Raw genomic sequence first — 18,192 nt, 5'->3', positions numbered from 1 at the left:
AGAGTGCAGCGCCTGGTGCACTCGCACAGCTCGCACACCCCAAAGGCCGGCCCTGTGTATGACGCTGATTGGTCAGCATCATACACTTTGTGTACTATGTTTGCATCATTTTTTGAATATTCTTTTATTTTTCCAGGACGTTACAAGGCTTAGAACTTTAGCAGCAATTTCTCATATTTTCAAGAAAATCTCAGAAGCCCATTTTTTTCAGGGACCAGTTCAGTTCTGAAGTGGTTTTAAAGGGCCTTATATATATTAGAAAGTCCCCATAAATCACCCCATTTTGAAAACTGCACACCTCAAATTATCCAAAACAGCATTCAGAATGTGTTTTAAGCCCATAGGCGTTTCTCAGGAATTAAAAGCAAAAAAGGTGAAATTTACAAAATTCATTTTATTTTGCCAAAAATCATTTGTAATACAGTTTTTTCTGTAACACAGAAGGTTTTACACGAGAAATTCAACTCAATATAGATTGCCAAGATTGTGCAGTTTTTAGAAATATCCCACATGTGGCCCTAGTGTCCTAATAGACTGAAACACAGGCCTCAGAAGCAAAAGAGCACCTAGTGGATTTTGGGGCCTCATTTTCTTTTTAAATATATTTTAGGCACCATGTCAGGTTTGAAGAGGTCTTGTGGTACCAAAGAGGAGGAAAAAAAAAAAAAAAAAAAAAAAAAAGTGACCCCCACCATTTTGGAAACACCCCTCAATTAATTTATCTAGGGGTATAGTTAGCGTTTTGACCCCAGTTTTTTTTTGCTAAATGTATTTGAATTGGTCTGTGAAGATGAAAATCTACTTTTTTTCTGAAGAAACTGAAATTTGTAATTTTTTTTTTACAAGGAATAAAAGGAAAAAGAAAAAAACCCCCAGCATTTGTAAAGCCATTTCTCCCGATTATGGAAATACCCCATACGTGGTAATAAACTGCTGTTTGGACCTACAGCAGGTCATAGAAGGGAAGGAGCGCTATTTGGCTTTTGGAGCTCAAATTTAACTAAAATGTTTTTCGGGTGTCATGTTGCATTTGCAAAGCCCCTGAGGTACCAAAACAGTGGAAATCCCCCAAAAGTGACCCCATTTGTGAAACTACACCAATTAGTGTAATGTGTTCTAACTGTCATTATGACGTGACAGTCACTCTCATAGGCTTCTGTACATGACAGCCTGGAAGCCATTGTCTGACGTCCAGTTGCCATGAGTACCATCGCCAGCCCCCATGATTTCACGTGGGGGCTGACGATTTACGCAAAACACCTGAAATGCGGCGATCGCAATCTGAGGGGTTAACTGCCAAAATCAGCGGCAATGGGCCGCTGATCAACAGGGAATACAGGGCAGACACCCTGCACAGTTAATCGCCGCTGCGGTGTAGCGCTGCACGGCAGTTAACTGTCAAAATACAGACGTAACTGCACGTCAAGGTGTGCAAAGTTATTGCTCACCTTCACGTGCTGTTACGTCAAGGTGGGGGAAGGGGTTAAGGAGCCAGACACAGCCTTTTTTACTTAGCAAAACTGTTAGGGTATGTTCACACGCTAGACTAAAAACACAGAGCTGTTTTCAGGGAAAACAGCCTCTGATTTTCAGGCGTTTTTGAAGCTGAAAATGAAGCTTCTTTTAATTTGGAGCTTCTTTTGAGGCGTTTTTAATAGTGTTCAATGGAAAATCAGCTCCAAAAAACGCCTCAAGAAGTGACATGCTACTTCTTTTTACGCTCCGTTTTTTTTTGTTTTTTTTTTTAAAACAAAAAGGCGTAAAAAGACGCCCCGTATGAACGAAATGTTTTTTTTCCCATTGATTTCAATGGACAGATGTTTGGAGGCGTTCAGCTTCCATTTTTCCAAGCATTTTTAGAGGCATAAGCGCCCCAAAATACACCTGAAAACACTGCATGTGAACATACCCTTAGGCCAAAGTACAGCAAGATTCTTCGGAGTGCATCTGGTGTATTGCGCAAATACAACCTTTAAGTACAAAGTCTTAGCATAAGCAGTGGCGTAACTACCACCATAGCAGCCGTAGCCCGCGGCATGAGGGGGCCCGTGTGGCCCGCCGGCACGGGCCCCCACCATGGCCGGAGGCTCCGCTAGCAGCCGCTATGGCTGCTACAGCGCGTCGCCACTGAACACTACGGCAGAGAAGGGAGGCATCTCCCCGCTCTGCCAGTAAACAAAAGACATGTATCCCCTATCCACAGGATAGGGGATACATGTGTAATCGCTGGCAGCGATAAGGAGAATGGGGGACCGAAAGTCCCCTGAAGTTCTCCATCACAAACCTCGGACTTCCGGGGTCTGTGTCGGCAGTTCCGTAGAAATGAATGGAGCGCCGATCGCGCTTCTGCGCATGTGTGACCAGCGCTCCTTTCATTTTTATTGAGCTGCGCAGACGCCGGAGTCCGAGGTTAGTCATGGAGAACTTCCGGGGACTTTCGGTCCCCCGTTCCCCCTATCGCTGCCAGCGATCACACATGTATCCCCTATCCTGTGGATAGGGGATACATGTCTTTTGTAGGACAGCCGGTAGGTCACATTTTTTTGGGGGGTTGGGGACGCTGAGTGAGAGTCATCCAATAATGGAGTAGCAATAGGGAAATCAAATTCCCCCTTCTTCTCTGTGTCTGTTGTGCCTTAGAAAGATAAAGGCTGCTGTAAACAGCCTCAGAGGGCATATTTCCCGTCGCTGTCATCCACAGGCTGTACTAAAGATCCACGTTCTACGAATACATAATAGAGCATCCCTAGAAGTCGACTGGCTTATACCAGGGACATACACAGGTTTTTTTCTCACGGTTTCATGCGGGAACATAAGAGAAATAATTGGGATACAATAAATTGCATTCTGAATTAGAGAAATGCTCCTCCAGAAACATTGCTTCTAGAGGAGTATACAGATGCTGTCAGTATACAGATGCTCTATGGCGCTATCTACAGGGGGGGGGGCTGTATGGCGCTATCTACAGGGAGGGGGCTGTATGGCTCTATCTACAGGGAGGGGGCTGTATGGCGCTATCTACAGGGAGGGGGCTGTATGGCGCTATCTACAGGAGGGACTGTATGGCACCATCTACAGAGGGGGGCTGTATGGCACCATCTATAGGGGCGGGCTGTATGGCACCATCTACAGGGGGGGCTCTATAGCGTTATCTACAGAGGGGCTGTAAAAAAGGCACTATCTACAAGCGGGGGGGGGGGGGGGGGGGTTGTGCGACACCCAGGGGAGGGGGGCCCCAGTCAAAAGTTTGCTATGGGGCCCAGTCTTTCCTAGTTATGCCCCTGAGTAGAGATGAGCGAACCGGGACAACCGAACCCGGTTTCGGTCCGAACTTCAGGAAAAGTTCGGTTCGCAGCGAATCCGAACTTTACCGAGTTCGGCCGAACCCGTTTTGACCGAACCCGGCTACATTTTGGCGCCTGCCACATGTTACATCTAAAATGGAGGATTACAGAAGATCACCTGACATCAGGCTACCCCATAATGCCTTGCAAACGGCTCTCCCAGCCAATCGGGAGGCAGCATAGGGGCGGGCTCAAGCCTGCAATAAAAGTCTATGCACGGAGCTCAGCGGCCATTTTACAGACAGGAGCTGTAGGGATAGCATCTCTGTGCAGTAAGGGAAAGCTTTAGGAATCTAAAAGGCAGGAATTCAGAAATCGAAGGGGCTCATCCACTACTCAGCCAGTGTGTGAATACGCTTTTATAAGGGGCTCATCCCCATTGCATCCAACTTGCAATACAGGCAGCCTTTGTAGTAGTGGTAGTAGTAGTACTACAAGGCCCAGCATTCCCTGAGTGCACTGCAGCGAGGCTGATTGAAATTCTCATTCATTGCCATTTGCCAAGCCAGTGTCCGTGTGTGAATACGCTTTTAGAAGGGGCTCATCCCTGGCCGTTATTAACAGGAATAACAATCCAACTTGCCATACAGGCAGCCTAGAAGTACTACAAGGCCCAGCATTCCCTGAGTGCACTGCCGCGAGGCCGATTGAAATTCTCATTCATTGCCATTTGCCAAGCCAGTGTCCGTGTGTGAATACGCTTTTAAAAGGGGCTCATCCCTGGCCGTTATTAACAGGAATAACAATCCAACTTGCCATACAGGCAGCCTAGTAGTACTACAAGGCCCAGCATTCCCTGAGTGCACTGCCGCGAGGCTGATTGAAATTCTCATTCATTGCCATTTGCCAAGCCAGTGTCCGTGTGTGAATACGCTTTTAAAAGGGGCTCATCCCTGGCCGTTATTAACAGGAATAACAATCCAACTTGCCATACAGGCAGCCTAGAAGTACTACAAGGCCCAGCATTCCCTGAGTGCACTGCAGCGAGGCTGATTGAAATTCTCATTCATTGCCATTTGCCAAGCCAGTGTCCGTGTGTGAATACGCTTTTAAAAGGGGCTCATCCCTGGCCGTTATTAACAGGAATAACAATCCAACTTGCCATACAGGCAGCCTAGAAGTACTACAAGGCCCAGCATTCCCTGAGTGCACTGCAGCGAGGCTGATTGAAATTCTCATTCATTGCCATTTGCCAAGCCAGTGTCCGTGTGTGAATACGCTTTTAAAAGGGGCTCATCCCTGGCCGTTATTAACAGGATAACAATCCAACTTGCCATACAGGCAGCCTAGTAGTACTACAAGGCCCAGCATTCCCTGAGTGCACTGCAGCGAGGCTGATTGAAATTCTCATTCATTGCCATTTGCCAAGCCAGTGTCCGTGTGTGAATACGCTTTTAAAAGGGGCTCATCCCTGGCCGTTATTAACAGGAATAACAATCCAACTTGCCATACAGGCAGCCTAGTAGTACTACAAGGCCCAGCATTCCCTGAGTGCACTGCCGCGAGGCTGATTGAAATTCTCATTCATTGCCATTTGCCAAGCCAGTGTCCGTGTGTGAATACGCTTTTAAAAGGGGCTCATCCCTGGCCGTTATTAACAGGAATAACAATCCAACTTGCCATACAGGCAGCCTAGAAGTACTACAAGGCCCAGCATTCCCTGAGTGCACTGCAGCGAGGCTGATTGAAATTCTCATTCATTGCCATTTGCCAAGCCAGTGTCCGTGTGTGAATACGCTTTTAAAAGGGGCTCATCCCTGGCCGTTATTAACAGGAATAACAATCCAACTTGCCATACAGGCAGCCTAGTAGTACTACAAGGCCCAGCATTCCCTGAGTGCACTGCCGCGAGGCTGATTGAAATTCTCATTCATTGCCATTTGCCAAGCCAGTGTCCGTGTGTGAATACGCTTTTAAAAGGGGCTCATCCCTGGCCGTTATTAACAGGATAACAATCCAACTTGCCATACAGGCAGCCTAGTAGTACTACAAGGCCCAGCATTCCCTGAGTGCACTGCCGCGAGGCTGATTGAAATTCTCATTCATTGCCATTTGCCAAGCCAGTGTCCGTGTGTGAATACACTTTTAGAAGGGGCTCATCCCCATTGCATCCAACTTGCAATACAGGCAGCCTTTGTAGTAGTGGTAGTAGTAGTACTACAAGGCCCAGCATTCCCTGAGTGCACTGCAGCGAGGCTGATTGAAATTCTCATTCATTGCCATTTGCCAAGCCAGTGTCCGTGTGTGAATACGCTTTTAAAAGGGGCTCTGAAATGTCTGGGAAAAAAAAGGTTGTAAAAGGACGGGGTAGAGGAAGAAACACCCATGCCGTCTCCTCTTCCAGTCCAAATGTTGGATCTGTTGGTGCCAGACCCAGTAGCAGCATTTGTGGCACAAGACATGTGCCCAGTTCCACTAGTAGCAGCTGCCATGTGCCTGCTCGTAGTAGTATCAGCAAGCCAGACTTGTCCATCTCCTCCGGTGGGCGGGTTACTTTAGACAATACGGCCATTGTGGACTGGTTGGCTAGCTCGCGGTCATCTCAGCAGGAAGACTCTGACGATCTGGCTTCAAGCCAGGTTTCGTTGGATTCCAGATCCTCTACAGTTCCTTGGCACGGTGACAGTAGTAATATAGGTATTTCTAGCGTTTCCATTCCATCATCTATGTCTTCGCTCCCCCTTCCTAGCGGGAAGCCATCTTTCCTGAGAGTCCTAAGAGACATCTCCTCGGGTGCGAAGGAAGATACTGAACAACATAGTGATGATGATGATTTGTTTTCCGCGAGTCAGCCAACGGAGTGTGTTGCGGCGGTGGTGGAGGTGGAAGCGGTGACCGAGACGCATAGCTGCGGTAGTGGGGGTGTTGGTGGTGGTAGCCGTGGTGGCAGACGCAGTAATGAGGGGGGGCATGGAGCCCGCCATGATGTCACATCACATTCACAACACAGTGACAGAAGTGGCGGGGATGATGAGGAAGGCTATGATGATGATGATGTTGTTTTAGACAGGACGTGGGAACCAGGTGACGAGGTGATGACGGCGTCAGAGGAGGAGGGTAGTAGTGGCGGCACTGGACGTGATAAACAGCCAAGCCGAGGTAGGGGCAGAAGTCAATCTGCAAAACGTTGCAGCGGTAGGGTCAGCTCAGGAGCCGGTGACGGCGACACAGATGCTGGTGTAGGCTCCCGAAAAAAGCCTGCCAGACAAGGGGCAAGCTCGGGTGGTTGTGGTGGTGGTGGTGGTGGTGGACGTGGTACTACCTCTTTACGGTACTCTGCCGTGTGGCAATTTTTCTGTACCTTCCCGGAGGAGGAAAACATGGCACAGTGCCGTATCTGCAAGCAGAAAGTAAGGCGTGGGCAGGGCAGCAATGTAGGAACTACTGCTCTACGTAAACACATGGAACGGCATCACAAGGCCATGTGGGACAATCAACATGCCCCACCATCATGTACATCTAATGAAGACACCTCTTCCGCTGCTGCTGCTGCTCCGAGTCCCTGTCATCTAAGTAGTAGCCAGGCCTTATCCACCATGTCGTTGTCATCATCATCATCACTGTCATCTAGTGCTCCTCCTATGTCCCGTCAGTTATCCATTACGGAATCGTTGTCCAATAAGCAACAATATATACCCAGTCATCCACTTGTCGTGCGGCTTAATTCACACCTGGCTAAGTTGTTGGTGGTGCAGTCGCTGCCGTACCACCTGGTCGACTCCGCCGGCTTCAAGCAGTTGATGGCGTGCGCTCAGCCTAGGTGGCGAATACCTAGCCGACATTACTTCTCCAAAACAGCTGTCCCTGCCTTGCACAAGCATGTGGAGGAAAAGGTGTCCAAGTCCTTGCAATTATCCGTGTGCAGCAGGGTACATGCCACCGTCGACACGTGGAGCAGCAACTATGGGCAGGGACAGTACATGTCTTTCACGGCCCACTGGGTCAATATTTTGCAGTCCGATGCACCACCGCAGCAATGCCAGGCATTACCACCTCCACGCTTGTATGTTTCTAGTTCAACTCCGGACACCAGGCGCCTACCATCCTTCTCCTCCTACTCCTCCTCCTTGCCTTCCTCCTTGGAGGTCTTCCCGTCCCCGACAGGACACAGCGTATCTTCCACTCCTCCTCCCTCCTCTTTTCATAGGTGCAAGGTGAAGCGCCACAACGCTGTCTTACACCTGCTGAGCCTGGGCGAGAAAAGCCACACAGGGCAGGAGCTGCTGCTGTGCATCAAGGAGGAAATCGCACGCTGGCTGTCTCCTCTGAAACTCACACTGGGCAATGTTGTCTCTGATAACGTTGTGGCTGCACTGCGTCTAGGTCACCTGACACACGCTCCTTGCATGGCACATGTGATCAATCTGGTCATAACACGCTTCTTAAAGTCATATGTTGGTTTGAAGGGTGTGCTGGCCATGTCCAGGAGGGTTTGCGTTCGCTTTAGACGTTCGTATGCATTTAAGCACGCCCTCCTGGACTTGCAGCGTCAAAACAATCTCCCAGAACACAGCCTGATTTGCGACGTTCCAACACGATGGAATTCCACCCTGCACATGTTGGACCGTCTGTACGAACAGCGGAAAGCCGTGAATGATTTCCTGATGCAGCAGACGGGCAGCGTTTGGAGCCAGTGTAATTTCGAGCTCAGGCACTGGCAGCTGGTTAGAGACGCATGTCGCGTTTTGAGGCCCTTTGAAGAGGCCACACGATTTGTGAGCCGTGACGCTACCGGAATGAACGATGTTATGCCGCTGATATTCATTATGGAGCAAACGCTCACAGCGATGATTCAGCAAAGGATGGAGGAAGGATCACATCTGGCTATGGATGTTGAGGAGGAGGAGGAGGAGGAGGAGGAGGAGGATGAGGAAACAGGACCTGAAGAGGAGCTGGATTTGGAGATGGAATCACAGGAAGGGATAGGGGACGAGGCAGCCGCACAACATGACAGTGATGGTGGTGATGACGAGTCGGACGACGACCTTGATGATGGACAACCATGGCAGTATGGGGCGGAGATGGAACCAACCGGGCCCTCTGAAACGCTGGCCAGGATGGCAAACTGTATGCTTCGTTACTTGCGCACTGACTGTCGTATTGTTAGCATGAAGCAAAGAGATGACTACTGGATAGCCACACTTTTAGACCCTCGGTATAAAGCCAGAATGGGGGAGTTTTTTGCGCCTTCCGAGAGGGAGGCAAAATTGGCTTATTATAGAGAGAAGCTATGCAGCCAGCTTGTCATGGCTTTCAAACGGCAGACACCCGCTGCAAGCATGTCTGACCGGGGGGCCACTCTCCGCTCCCCACTGTCTCATCGTTCCACCGCCTCTGGCAGAGCTACCTCTGCAATAGGCGGCAGCCGTGGCAGCAGCGGCAGCAGCAGCAGCCAATTCAGTTTGGAAAATATGATGACAACATTTTTACATCCAATACCCCGACCTGACACATCGTAGCACTAGTCACCAAAGGGATGTTCACCATCTCCAGGTGCAGCACCTAAACAACCAGGTTCACTCGTACTTGGACTGTGCCCTTTCTCCGTCAGAAATGCTGATCCCAGACCCCATGGACTTCTGGGTCAGCAGATTGGATCATTGGCAAGAACTGGCCCAGTTTGCCATGGGTGTACTGTCTTGTCCACCCTCCAGTGTAGCGTCAGAGAGGGTATTCAGCGCAGCAGGGGGCTTCGTCACCCCTAAGCGAACAAGATTGTCCGCCAACAGCTTGGAAAATCTCACGTTTCTGAAAATGAATCAAGCGTGGATCGGTGAGGATTTTAAAACCCCTGTGCCTGATGCCACTGATTAGATCTGACATTGCTGCTGCTGCTGCCGCTGCCGCCTGCTACTGCTGCCTGCTACTATGGGATTCTGTCCTGTCCACTCTTTTTTTAATGTACCGCTGTTGGTGCTGCAGCTGCTACTACTTCTACCACCAATCCACCCCAGTGCCGTCTGCTACAAGCAGGCCTGCCCCACCAGAGGGCTTTGTCCTGTGACTCTCCAGTCTCTTTTTTTAATATGCTGCTACTACTGCTACTACTGCTTGCACCCTTGCTGTCTGTGTTGGCTACCTCGACTACTACCACCAATACACCTCCACTGCCGCCCGTCTGCTACAAGCAGGCCTGAGGCCTGCCCCACCACAGGGCTTTGTCCTCCTGTGACTGTCCAGTCTCTTTTTTTTAATGTGCTGCTACTACTGCTACTACTGCTTGCACCCTTGCTGTCTGTGTTGGCTAGTCTACCTCTACTACCACCAAAACACCTACACTGCCGCCCGTCTGCTACAAGCAGGCCTGCCCCACCACAGGGCTTTGTCCTGTGACTGTCGTCCAGTGTCTTTTAATGTGCTGCTACTACTCACCCTTGCCAATAAAAAGGGTCAATTTTTGGAGGGCTTGTGAAAAGCCATTGCTTGTTGCTTTAATGCTTTTACATCCATGTATGGAAGAACCCCGGCAGGCATCTGCGAATAAAAAGGGTCAATTTTTGGAGAGCTTGTGAAAAGCCATTGCTTGTTGCTTTTACATCCATGTATGGAAGAACCCCGGCAGGCATCTGCCAATAAAAAGGGTCAATTTTTGGAGGGCTTGTGAAAAGCCATTGCTTGTTGCTTTAATGCTTTTACATCCATGTATGGAAGAACCCCGGCAGGCATCTGCCAATAAAAAGGGTCAATTTTTGGAGAGCTTGTGAAAAGCCATTGCTTGTTGCTTTTACATCCATGTATGGAAGAACCCCGGCAGGCATCTGCCAATAAAAAGGGTCAATTTTTGGAGGGCTTGTGAAAAGCCATTGCTTGTTGCTTTAATGCTTTTACATCCATGTATGGAAGAACCCCGGCAGGCATCTGCCAATAAAAAGGGTCAATTTTTGGAGAGCTTGTGAAAAGCCATTGCTTGTTGCTTTTACATCCATGTATGGAAGAACCCCGGCAGGCATCTGCCAATAAAAAGGGTCAATTTTTTAGAGGGCTTGTGAAAAGCCATTGCTTGTTGCTTTAATGCTTTTACATCCATGTATGGAAGAACCCCGGCAGGCATCTGCCAATAAAAAGGGTCAATTTTTGGAGAGCTTGTGAAAAGCCATTGCTTGTTGCTTTTACATCCATGTATGGAAGAACCCCGGCAGGCATCTGCCAATAAAAAGGGTCAATTTTTGGAGGGCTTGTGAAAAGCCATTGCTTGTTGCTTTAATGCTTTTACATCCATGTATGGAAGAACCCCGGCAGGCATCTGCCAATAAAAAGGGTCAATTTTTGGAGAGCTTGTGAAAAGCCATTGCTTGTTGCTTTTACATCCATGTATGGAAGAACCCCGGCAGGCATCTGCCAATAAAAAGGGTCAATTTTTGGAGGGCTTGTGAAAAGCCATTGCTTGTTGCTTTAATGCTTTTACATCCATGTATGGAAGAACCCCGGCAGGCATCTGCCAATAAAAAGGGTCAATTTTTGGAGAGCTTGTGAAAAGCCATTGCTTGTTGCTTTTACTTCCATGTATGGAAGAACCCCGGCAGGCATCTGCCAATAAAAAGGGTCAATTTTTGGAGGGCTTGTCAAAAGCCATTGCTTGTTGCTTTAATGCTTTTACATCCATGTATGGAAGAACCCCGGCAGGCATCTGCCAATAAAAAGGGTCAATTTTTGGAGAGCTTGTGAAAAGCCATTGCTTGTTGCTTTTACATCCATGTATGGAAGAACCCCGGCAGGCATCTGCCAATAAAAAGGGTCAATTTTTGGAGGGCTTGTCAAAAGCCATTGCTTCTTCTTTTACCACCTTATATGTATGAACCCTGGCCGGCATCAGCCGCCTAAAATGGTTAATTTTTGTACCTTTTTAACAATGCATTAAGCATACAACATGCACAAGTGCAGTGGTTTCTGTTAGTTATCTCCGTGTCCCATCCGTTTTCCTAGAGCCATACATGTTGGCGTAACTTTGACACCAACTTTGCATTAAAGACAGCTCAAAAGTACTTGGATACACTCATGGGTGACCTAAGAGTGTTATACAGGGCTTCTAGGGCTTTAAAACAGTGTTATACACGATTTTTAGGGGCTTTCTTGTATTACAGGTTCGGTCAGAACTAGTTCGGTCCGAATCGAACTTTTGCACGAAATTCGGCGAACTTGCCGAACCGAACTTTTCATAAGTTCGCTCATCTCTACCCCTGAGCATAAGATAAGACATAGAAACTATGCCTATGTGGAGCAGGGAATTAAACCCTCTGGCAAATCTCTTGTTCCCTCCATGGATATTCTCATCTTGGACATTTATGGCATATCCACAGGATATGTCCAATAGATGTGGGTTCCAGAGCTGGGATCTGCAGCGCTCTCTAAAGCGGGCCCCCCTACCGTGCTCTCCTGTCGCTGCTCTCCGGCCGGTGGCGAGGTGGCCAGCAGTATTAGGGTATGTTCACACGGCCTATTTACGGACGTAAATCGGGCGTTTTTGCCCCGAATTACGCCCGAAAATTGCGCCTCAATAGCGCTGACAAACATCTGCCCATTGAAAGCAATGGGCAGACGTTTGTCTGTTCACACGAGGCGTATATTTACGCGCCGCTGTCAAATGACGGCGCGTAAATAGACGCCCGCGTAGAAGAAGTGACCTGTCACTTCTTTGGCCGTAATTGGAGCCGCTATTCATTGACTCCAATGAATAGCAGCGCTAATTACGGCCGTAATTGACGCGGCGTTCAAGCGCCTGCACATGCCGGTACGGCTGAAATTACGGGGATGTTTTCAGGCTGAAACATCCCCGTAATTTCAGCCGTTACGGACCCCTGCCGTGTGAACATACCCTTACAGCAAGGTACGCAGTTTTTTGGACTTGGTAGCTACAGAAACAGGGTAGTGCGCTATGCTACGCAGTTTACGTATATTCTCATTCACTTCCACGGAAACAGAGTGGTCAAAGTTTAGTACACCCCTTTATGGCCCATTTACATACATAGATATTAAACCAAACCAGCATTTCTGTAAGAACGATTATTGGTAAATGTAAACATGGAGGCGATCAGACAAAGCCGCAAACGCTTGTTTGTCAGCTGATTGCATCTTTTAATCAGCCTGAATATAAATCGTTGGCCGCACATCTACCTGCGCTGCTGACAATAGCCTAACTGTTTGGGGTCTTAACAATTGTACTAACGATCGTTTTTCCCCATACCACTTACATCAGTCACGTTAAAGGGCCTTTAAAGCACCATCTATCGACTGTTAACCCCTTAAGGACTGAGCCTGTCTTGGCCTTAAGGACACAGCCTATTTTTTCAAATCTGACATGTTTCCCTTTATGTGGTAATAACTCTGGAATGCTTTTACCTATCCAAGGGATTCTGAGATTGTTCTCTCATGACACATTGGACTTTGTTATTGGCAAAATTTGCTCGATACATTAAGTATTTAATTGTGAAAAACACCAAAAAAAATGTAGCGAAAAATCGCAAAAATTTGCATTTTTCTAAATTTATATGTATCTGCTTGTAAGACAGATAGTAATACCACACAAAATTGTTGCCAATTAACATCACCCATATGTCTACTTTAGATTGCCATGGTTTTTAGAACATCCTTTTATTTTTCTATGACATCACAAGGCTTAGAACTTTAGCAGCAATTTCTCACATTTTCAAGAAAATTTCAAAAGGCTATTTTTACAGGGGCCAGTTCAGTTGTGAAGTGGATTTTAGGGCCTTAAATATTAGAAACCCTCGATAAGTCACCCCATTTTAAAAACTTCACCCCTCAAAGTATTCAAAACAGCATTTAGAAAGTTTCTTAACCCTTTAGATGTTTCACAGGAATTAAGGCAATGTAGATGTGAAATGTTCAAATTTCTTTTTTTTTTTTTGCAGAAATTCATTTTATCTATTTTTTTTGGAACACAGAAAGTTTTACCAGAGAAACGCAACTCAATATCTATTGCCCAGATTCTGCAGCTTTTACAAATACCCCACATGTGGCCCTAGTACACTTATTGACTGAAGCACAGGCCTCGGAAGCAAAGGAGCACCTAGAGGATTTTGGGGCCTCCTTTTTATTAGAAAATATTTTAGGCTCCATGTTGGGTCTGAAAGGCTCTTGCGGCACCAAAACAGTGGAAATCCCCCAAAAGTGACCCCATTTTGGAAACTATACCCCTTGAGGAAATTATCTAGGGGTACAGTGAGCATTTTGACCCCGCAGGTTTTTTGCAGAAATTATTGGAAGTAGGCCGTGAAAATGAAAATCTACATTCTTTCAAAGAAAATGTAGGTTTAGCTAATTTTTTCTAATTTCCACAAGGACTAAAAATAGAAAATGCACCACTACTTTTGTAAAGCAATTTCTCCCGAGTAAAACAATACCCCACATGTGGTCATAAACGTCTGTTTGGACACACGGCAGAGCTTAGAAGGGAAAGAGCGCCATTTGGCTTTTGGAGCTCAAATTTAGCAGGATTGGTTTCTTGACACCATGTCACTTTTGCAAAGCTCCTAAGGTACCAGTACAGTGGAAACTCCCCAAAAGTGACTCGATTCATGAAACTACACCCCTTGAGGAATTCATCTAATGGTGTAGTGAGCATTTTGACCCCACAGGTGTTTCATAGATTTTATTAGAATTGGGCAGTGAAAATTAAAAAAAAAATACTTTCTTTAATAAGACGTAGTTTTAGCTGAAAAGGTTTCATATTCTCAACGCATAAATGAAAAAAAAGCACCCCAACACTTGTAAAGCAACTTATCCTGTGTACGGCAATACCACATATGTGGTCATAAACTGCTGTTTGGGCACAGAGTAGGGCTCAGAAGGGAAGGAGCGCCATTTGGCTTTTGGAGTACAGATTTTGCTGGATTGGTTTCTGGTCGCTATGTCGCATTTGCAAAGTCCCTGTGGGACCAAAACAGTGGAAACCCCCCAGAAGTGACCCCATTTTGGAAACTGCACCCCTCAAGGTATTCACCTAGGGGTGTATTGAGCATATTAACCCCACAGGTGATTGCAACATCGAGTGCACACCAATTTCTGCCAGAGTGAAAATGGTTTTTCAATATATATGCCAATATGTGGCGGCCAGCTTGTGCCACTGGAGACAGACACCCCAAAAATTGTTAAAAGGGTTCTCCCGGGTATGGCGATGCCATATATGTGGAAGTAAACTGCTGTTTGGGCACAGTGTAGGGTTCAGAAGGGAGGTAGCGCCATTTGGCTTTTGGAGCATGGATTTTGCTTGTAGTAGTTTTGTTTTGAGTCTTACTGGTGTTTCTGTTTATAACGTGGGGGTACATGCAAGGCGGTCGGAGTATATAAGGGGCATAGTCAGGTGCTATAGTGGGGTTAAAAAAACCAATCCATAGATGTGTTATACTGTGACACAATCCTTTCTGCACAGGCCGGTGTCGCACTAATAAATGGTCTTTACTTATTCCCCTTTTGGTCCACACTCCGTACCTTTGCAGTTTGGGGAATTTTGCTGGGAAAGTGTTGTCCTGGTATAATACGGGCGCCCTCACTTCCAGCAGATGTGTTTGGGCCCTCCCCTTCCTGGTTCCCTAATTTTAGGGGCCTTGATAATTCACCACTCGAAACAGAAGAAACATTCCCCTCGGGCCGGCACAACTGCATATTTTTATTTCCTGGCTTATTGGTGCCTTGACTAATTTTATTTTTTCATAGACGTAGTGGTATGAGGGCTGGTTTGTTGTGGGACGAGCTGTAGTTTTTATTGTTACCATTTTGGGGTACATGCGACTTTTTGATCACTTGTTATCCTTTTTTTTTTTGGGAGGCAAGGTGACCAAAAAACAGCAATTCTGGCATAATTTTTTAGTTTTTTTTATACAGCGTTCACCACACATTATAAATTACATGTTAGCTTTATTCTGCGGGTCAGTAATACCTAATTTATAGCACTTTTTATGTTTTACAACATTTTGCACAATAAAATAACTTTTGTAAAGAGAATGGATTTTTTCTGTCGCCAAGTTGTGAGAGCCATAACGGTTTTAATTTTTTTGTCGACGGAGCTGTATGAGGGCTTGTTTTTAGCGAGACGAGTTAGGGTATGTTCACACGACCACATTACGTCCGTAATTGACGGACGTATTTCGGGCGCAAGTGCCGGACCGAACACAGTGCAGGGAGCCGGGCTCCTAGCATCATACTTATGTACGATGCTAGGAGTCCCTGCCTCGCTGCAGGACAACTGTCCCGTACTGTAATCATGTTTTCAGTACGGGACAGTCGTTCCACGGAGGGGCAGGGACTCCTAGCATCGTACATAAGTATGATGCTAGGAGCCCGGCTCCCTGCACTGTGTTCGGTCCGGGACTTCCGGCCGAAATACGTCCGTCCATTACGGACGTTAATGTGCTCGTGTGAACCCAGCCTTATAGTTTTTATAGGTACATGCAACTTTTTATTTCAATTTTTGGAAGACAAAGTGACCAAAAAATAGCAATTGTGTCAGTATTTTTTAGTTTTTTTTTTTACGCCGTTCACTGTGCGGAATAAATAACATAATATTTTTATAGCTAAGGTCGTTACGGTCGCAGCGATACCAAATATGTATGGCTTTATTATTTTTTTCAATAATAAATAACTTGATAAGGGAAAAAGGGCAATTGTGTTGTGTTATTATTTGAAACTTTTATTTTAAATTTTTGTACACTTTTTTTTAGTCCCACTAGGGGACTTGAAGGTCCAACTATTTGCTTGATGTTCTAATACATTGCACTACCTATGTAGTGCAATGTATTAGAACTGTCAGTTGTTCACTGACAGCAAGCCGATCAGGCTCCGCCTCCGGGCGGGGCCTAATCGGCTAACGTAATGGCAGATAGGAAGCCATTGTTAGGCATCATGTTGCTATAGTAGCAGTCGCCAGCCGTGCCATCGCATGGCAAGGCTGCCGATTGCATCAAAGTGGTTTGTATGCAGCGATTGCATTGAATCGCTGCGTTGAAGGGGTTAATGGCAGGAATCGGAGCTAGCTCCGATTCCTGCTGATAGATCGGGGTATCCGCTGTAACATACAGTGGACATCCACTGCCCATGACGCCGGCTCAGCTTCTGAGCCGGAAGCTCAGCCGGCGCCATCTTGCCGATGGTACCGGAAGCCTCCTGGGCCTCGCCGACGACGGGGTATAAGAGGATTCTGTTACTGGCGGACCGGGAGGTAAGCATTAGCCCTCCAATCGCCTTTGCAGCCACCGGCAACCCAGCGATCACGTTGCTGAGGTACCGGTGGCTATAAACTCCTCACATGCGGCGATCTCTATTGTACGCAGCATGTGAGGGGTTAATCGGTCAGATCGGAGGCTAGCTCCAGTCCTGGCCGATACCTCAGGGTGCCAGCTGTAACATACAGCTGTCACCCGGCGGTGATGTCGCTGGCTCAGCTCCTGAGCCAGATCCATCTCCTTCACGTACAGTTACGTGGAGATGCGGGAAAAGGCCATCTCCCATTACGTAACTGTACGTGAAATGGCACGAAGGGGTTAAATTGACGATCGCCACTTATTATGGCAGAAAATCTGCCCATGTAAAAGGAGCTATAGTGACAACCACAGTGGGTCTAAATCTAGGGATTCTTGCAAACACCCAAGATCTTAGCTCCCTGAACCCCTGTAAGTACAGATGTAGCAATCTTTATCTAGACTTTTAACACATTAAATACAGAGTCAAGAAACTTTAACCTGATTTTTTATCATGTGAAACAACCCTGTAAACTAATAAACCAAGTGTTGCTACATCTAAGCTAAAATATAGTACTGCATAAATGTTACCGATGTTCTACTTTCCTAACTGCATCACAATGATCCATACACTCTAATGGCCTGGAGAGGCTACAAAATTTCTATATTGCTCTATGTTTCATAAAACGTTTGGTGTGGTTGTCAATTCCTTTCTTCGTGACAGGAAGGATGAACAGACTTCTAGTCCAAGCAGAAGACTAGTAGAACAATGGTTTTTGAACTTTGACTTAGGGACATGGAGTCCATACAGAATTACCTTATTCTATATTGATTCATTGTTTTATTCAGAGTTTATATTACATAAGACTTACCTCCGTGATGATGGTTGAAGTGAATTCTTCCCTATCATATTCCCAACCCATTGTACAGGATCTCGTCTCTGCGTCTGTACTATTATGGGATGTCATATTGGAACGCACTGGACTCCACTGTATTTCAACAAATTCCAGGCATGAATCGGGCCTCCCTTTTACATCGAACGGGCTGAGCAAACTCTCCCAGCCCTCCTCGCTACTGTTAAGTATTCCTGTATCATTAATTTTGCACCAGTGGTTCGGAATTGCAGCACTAAAATTCTGTAGTAGATTATGACTTGCCATAAATAATATGGGAAAGCACAGCAAAATAACCTGTGTGACCTGGAACCGTCCCATTCCTCCAGTTCTCTCCAAAAGATCAGCAAACCCCATGACTGATAACTCAAGTCCACCTTATTATGCACATTCACCAGCCAAATATGGAAGCAGATGGAGTTCTTAAAAGTAGAGAAGTTGTTTTACTTTCAAATTCAATAATAACTATCCACAACATAGAACAATTCCACAAGAAATTTCCGTGTTCTGTATTCGGTTTTGTGAACAAATCATGCCAACATTTCCAAAGGCATTCTTAAACAGTATTATAATGCAATCCCCTGTTCTTGCTCAGAATTATGTTCTTTATTCTTGCAGTATGGAAAATCCTTGTGAAAACCTTAGATAATTACTGCTGGTTCATTAATAATCCTTGTGTTCATGATGTTACAATGGAAATATCCACAGTTTTAGTTCTTACATCAATTTATAGATACATTTCAGATTCACCTTTCCGGATTC

At 46.4% G+C, this 18,192-nt stretch overlaps 1 protein-coding gene across 1 annotated transcript in view; it reads right to left on the bottom strand.

The window, feature by feature from the left end:
• LOC142660235 (solute carrier family 22 member 6-A-like) overlaps positions 1–17,893 on the bottom strand; it is a 77,917-nt gene extending 60,024 nt beyond the window's left edge. Inside the window, exon 1 of the mRNA XM_075836818.1 lies at positions 17,410–17,893. Within this exon, the coding sequence (XP_075692933.1) occupies positions 17,410–17,787 (378 nt within the window). The 5' untranslated portion in view covers positions 17,788–17,893. The remainder of the gene's footprint in view (positions 1–17,409) is intronic.
• Positions 17,894–18,192: the final 299 nt, after the last annotated feature.

The sequence above is a fragment of the Rhinoderma darwinii genome, chromosome 9, assembly GCF_050947455.1.
Source record: "Rhinoderma darwinii isolate aRhiDar2 chromosome 9, aRhiDar2.hap1, whole genome shotgun sequence".
Taxonomy (NCBI): Eukaryota; Metazoa; Chordata; class Amphibia; order Anura; family Rhinodermatidae; genus Rhinoderma; species Rhinoderma darwinii.
Note: the sequence above shows the minus strand (reverse complement) of the source record. Positions and strands in the feature narration are given on the sequence as shown.